The sequence below is a fragment of the Asparagus officinalis genome, unplaced genomic scaffold (genome assembly GCF_001876935.1).
Source record: "Asparagus officinalis unplaced genomic scaffold, Aspof.V1 AsparagusV1_Un2502, whole genome shotgun sequence".
Classification (NCBI taxonomy): Eukaryota; Viridiplantae; Streptophyta; class Magnoliopsida; order Asparagales; family Asparagaceae; genus Asparagus; species Asparagus officinalis.
Genome location: NW_017974761.1, coordinates 1 through 3912, shown reverse-complemented (window position 1 = coordinate 3912; position 3912 = coordinate 1). Strand labels below are relative to the sequence as shown.

At 33.9% G+C, this 3912-nt stretch overlaps 1 protein-coding gene across 1 annotated transcript; it reads left to right on the top strand.

The window, feature by feature from the left end:
• The first annotated feature begins 43 nt into the window (after window positions 1–43).
• On the top strand, window positions 44–3569 carry LOC109828583 ((-)-alpha-terpineol synthase-like). The gene is made up of 5 exons (XM_020395547.1): window positions 44–1021; window positions 1367–1585; window positions 1686–1824; window positions 2279–2527; window positions 3015–3569. The coding sequence occupies exons 1-5, from the start codon at window positions 510–512 to the stop codon at window positions 3351–3353; spliced, it is 1458 nt and encodes a 485-aa protein (XP_020251136.1). The 5' UTR covers window positions 44–509; the 3' UTR covers window positions 3354–3569.
• The last annotated feature ends 343 nt before the right edge of the window (window positions 3570–3912 follow it).

Here is a 3912-nt window from a genome sequence, read left to right as displayed (position 1 = left end):
AGGCATTCCTTTAATCTTGTAATAGAGTATAGATCAGCTTTGCAAAAAAAGCAATAAATCATCAGCAAAAAATAGATGAGAAATTTTCAGCCTTGAACATGAGATATTTTATTTTTAGGGTTAAAAATGTAAAAAAATAATACATGAATTTTTTAAATAATTTAAGAGGAAGTTTGGTCTCACATGAGTTGCACGTGCCACTTCAGATGTAACGGTGTTAAACTTTGGGCGCTTTCTACAAAAGTTATTGGGGGTCTAATACAATTTTGAAAGTTATTGGTGGTTCACTCAAAATGCTAAAAGTTCCGGGGCCTAATTATATAAGTAAACATGGTATATCTAGTATAACTCAGAAGAGCAAGAACGAAATATCACCAATAATTAAAATAGAAGAAGAAATATGAAATTAAAGAAAATACCACCTAATTCAATATGTCATCTGCGTACCTTGAGAAACTAGCTAGTAATCCTTATTCACTGAACAATTAGCTTTAACGTATTCTGGGTCAATGCAGAACAAAGAATTCAAGCATTACTTCACTGATTCAAGAATCTTTTTCTTTCCATTCATCAGAAATTACCCAGTAGACAGATCACTGAATTGTTTCCACCAAGACGACCTTGTGAATTCTCTTTATTTTTGGAGTGCAGATATTTTTGACCACTTTAAGGACGTCAACGGTAGCTTCAAGGCAAGCCTTTCACATGATGCAAAAGGATTGTTGAGTTTATATCAAGCTTCTTATCTGTCTTTTAAAGAGGAGATCACAATGGACGCAGCAAGAGCTTTTGCAGTCACTCATCTAAAGACGCTGGATGCATCCAAATTGAGATTTGCAAAGGAAATTGCAGATGTAATGGAGCTCCCATCACACTGGAGACCGACAAGGCTAGAAGCTAGAAGGTACATAGATACTTACGAGAAGGAAGAAGACACAAATTCTGCGTTGCTTTTGTTTGCTAAGCTAGATTTCAACATGGTTCAAAATGTACATCAAAGGGAACTTGCAAAGGTTACAAGGTACGCTTATGTTATTTTTAACTAGTTTAGTGATTATCAATATATATTGTTCTCGATTTAATGACAATGAATTCCCACGTCAAGAATTAAAATTATGTAAGTGGAGCGTATATACGCTCCACTTATAGTTATGATAATAACATTTGAATGTCTTGGTTTTTTTTATTGTTACAATTTCCAAATTTTTGATGTTTTGTTTAAGATTAATTAGCTTGATTCGGAAACCTCTACGTGCTAGATCATATACTTATTTATCTATCAAAAACTAGCATGAGTGCATTTATTTGTTTCCTATGCTCCCGTTGAATATACTTAACAAAATATTTTTCTTTTATGCATCATCAGTTGGTGGATGGGTCTCTCTCTTGGAAAGACGTTGGAGTTTGCTAGAGATCGAACACTAGAGTGCTTCTTTGTAGTGATTATAATAGTATTTCAGCCTCACTTTGGATATTCCCGCGAGGGGCTTACAAAAGTTATAACTCTTATGGTACTTTTGGATGATGTTTATGATGTCTACGGATCCTTGGATGAGCTCGAACTCTTTACACGTGCTGTTGAAAGGTAATCGGTTTATTATTTCAAATATAATGTCTTGACTTTGTTTTCTCTCTCCCTATACATTATGCATATCTTAAGTATTTTCTTCTAAAAACTTCTACAGATGGGAAGTCGAGGAGTTGGAAAATCTTCCAGAATGTATGAAGATATGTTTCACAAATATTAGCAATCTTGTGGGTGAAATGACTGTCGATTTTCAAAAAAGTAATGGATTGACTATTCTACCTTATCTGAGAAAAGCGGTAATATGGTCAATTTAATTTATAGCTTCGGTGATTATGGAGATATGTTTCACAAATATGAAGATATGTTTCACAAATATTAGCAATCTTGTGGGTGAAATGACTGTCGATTTTCAAAAAAGTAATGGATTGACTATTCTACCTTATCTGAGAAAAGCGGTAATATGGTCAATTTAATTTATAGCTTCGGTGATTATGGAGATATGTTTCACAAATATGAAGATATGTTTCACAAATATTAGCAATCTTGTTTTTTTTTTTCCCGTGAAGGACGGACGCACCAATTCATGCGTACATAATTTGTTAAATTCATATTTTCTTAATAATATAATGAGAATACATAGTTGCTGATTGATATTGCAAAGTACAAAGTAGCTAGGGACATATATAACATTTTCCGCCATTTGCTTTTTAATATTTTATATGACTAATTATTCGAAACTTTACATTTCAGTGGACAGATATATGCAAAGCATTCTTGGTGGAGGCAAAATGGCAAAATGATAATTATGTGCCAACATTTGAAGAGTACATCAACAATGGTTGGATGTCAGTTTCCGGGCCTCTCATATTGTTACATACTTTCCCCCTCATGGGACAAGAAATAACAGTGAAAGCATTAGAACACTTGGAGAATTATCCTAAAATCATTCGTTTAGCATCAAAAATTTTCCGACTTTATAATGATTTAGCAACTTCAACGGTAAGCAATTTGATACCTTTAAGTGAGTAGAAGACTTTCATGTCTTTTAATTGTTATTTTTGAGTGAAACCTATCTAATTAATTACTTTTACCTAAAATGTAAAATTGTTTGATGAAACCATGCTCCCCAGTATTAAGTTAATAGATCTTCTATGTTCTACCTTTTTATTTCTACAATATCTTGACCGAGACCCTCTTTTCCCTCAAGAAATACTGTCAAATATTTTGATTATATGTGCGCCTTTTAATAATCTATTAATTAAACATGATTGGTGCCATGTGCCTTGAGAATTCTTGTTTTTGGTACATGATATTTAGATGAGTTAATTCTCTTTTCCGTTTTTTAGAAAAAAAAATTTAGAACATAATTTTGACTTTCATGTGTCGATGGATACCCGATATTCTTTCTTTCCTATGGGTAACCCATACTATATGTATAAAAGTTCAAATACATTTTATATTCTTTCGCGTTTCTATATGGATACAGGCAGAGCTAGAGAGAGGCGATTCAGTATCATCTATACAATGTTACATGAGAGAAAGTGGTGATTCAGAAGTTGAAGCTCGCAAACATATATCGAGTCTCATTTTCGAGACATGGAAAGAGTTGAATGAAGAAGCTATACTATGTTCTTCCTTGCCTCGATTTTTTATAGAAGCGTGTGTAAATCTAGGACGAATGGCAATTTGCCTATATCAACATGGAGATGGTTTTGGCATTCCAACTCATGACACCAAGGCCCACATAACATCATTGCTCATGAAGCCCATTAGCTTACAGAGCAAGGAATTACAGACTCCCATCAATAATGTGGTTGCTAAATAGGACCGCATGCATGGTTACCCTTATAATAAATGTTGTATGGACATATTTGTAAGATGTTATTTTCATGCATGGTTACCCCTATAATAAATGCCGTATGGACATATTTATAAGATGTTATTTTCACGCATGGTCACCCTTATAATAAATGTTGTGTGGACATATTTGTAAGATATTATTTTCAGATATGAAAATAGCCAGGATGCGGGCATTGTGTAATCTGTTTTGAACATGTTTGGCAATCTGAGATTATAGTACATCCACTTAGGTTATAATTTGTTGGTAGATTATAGCTCAAGCGGATCAAGATTTTAGATGTTTGGTAAAAATAGTGGTTTATAATCGTGTACGCATTTTTGTTAGATAAACCTGTTGGAGTTATATAATAAAGATAACTTAAAACTTGGGCTTGTAGAGGAAAAGAGGAAAAGTTTAGTCCCACATAGGAAATGGGATAGAAAAAAGGGTCTTTATAAGCCTTCTCTTTCTCTCATATGCCTAGAAGAAAATAAAAGGTTATGCTCCACACCACACACACGCGCGCCGGCCGGGCCGGGCTCGG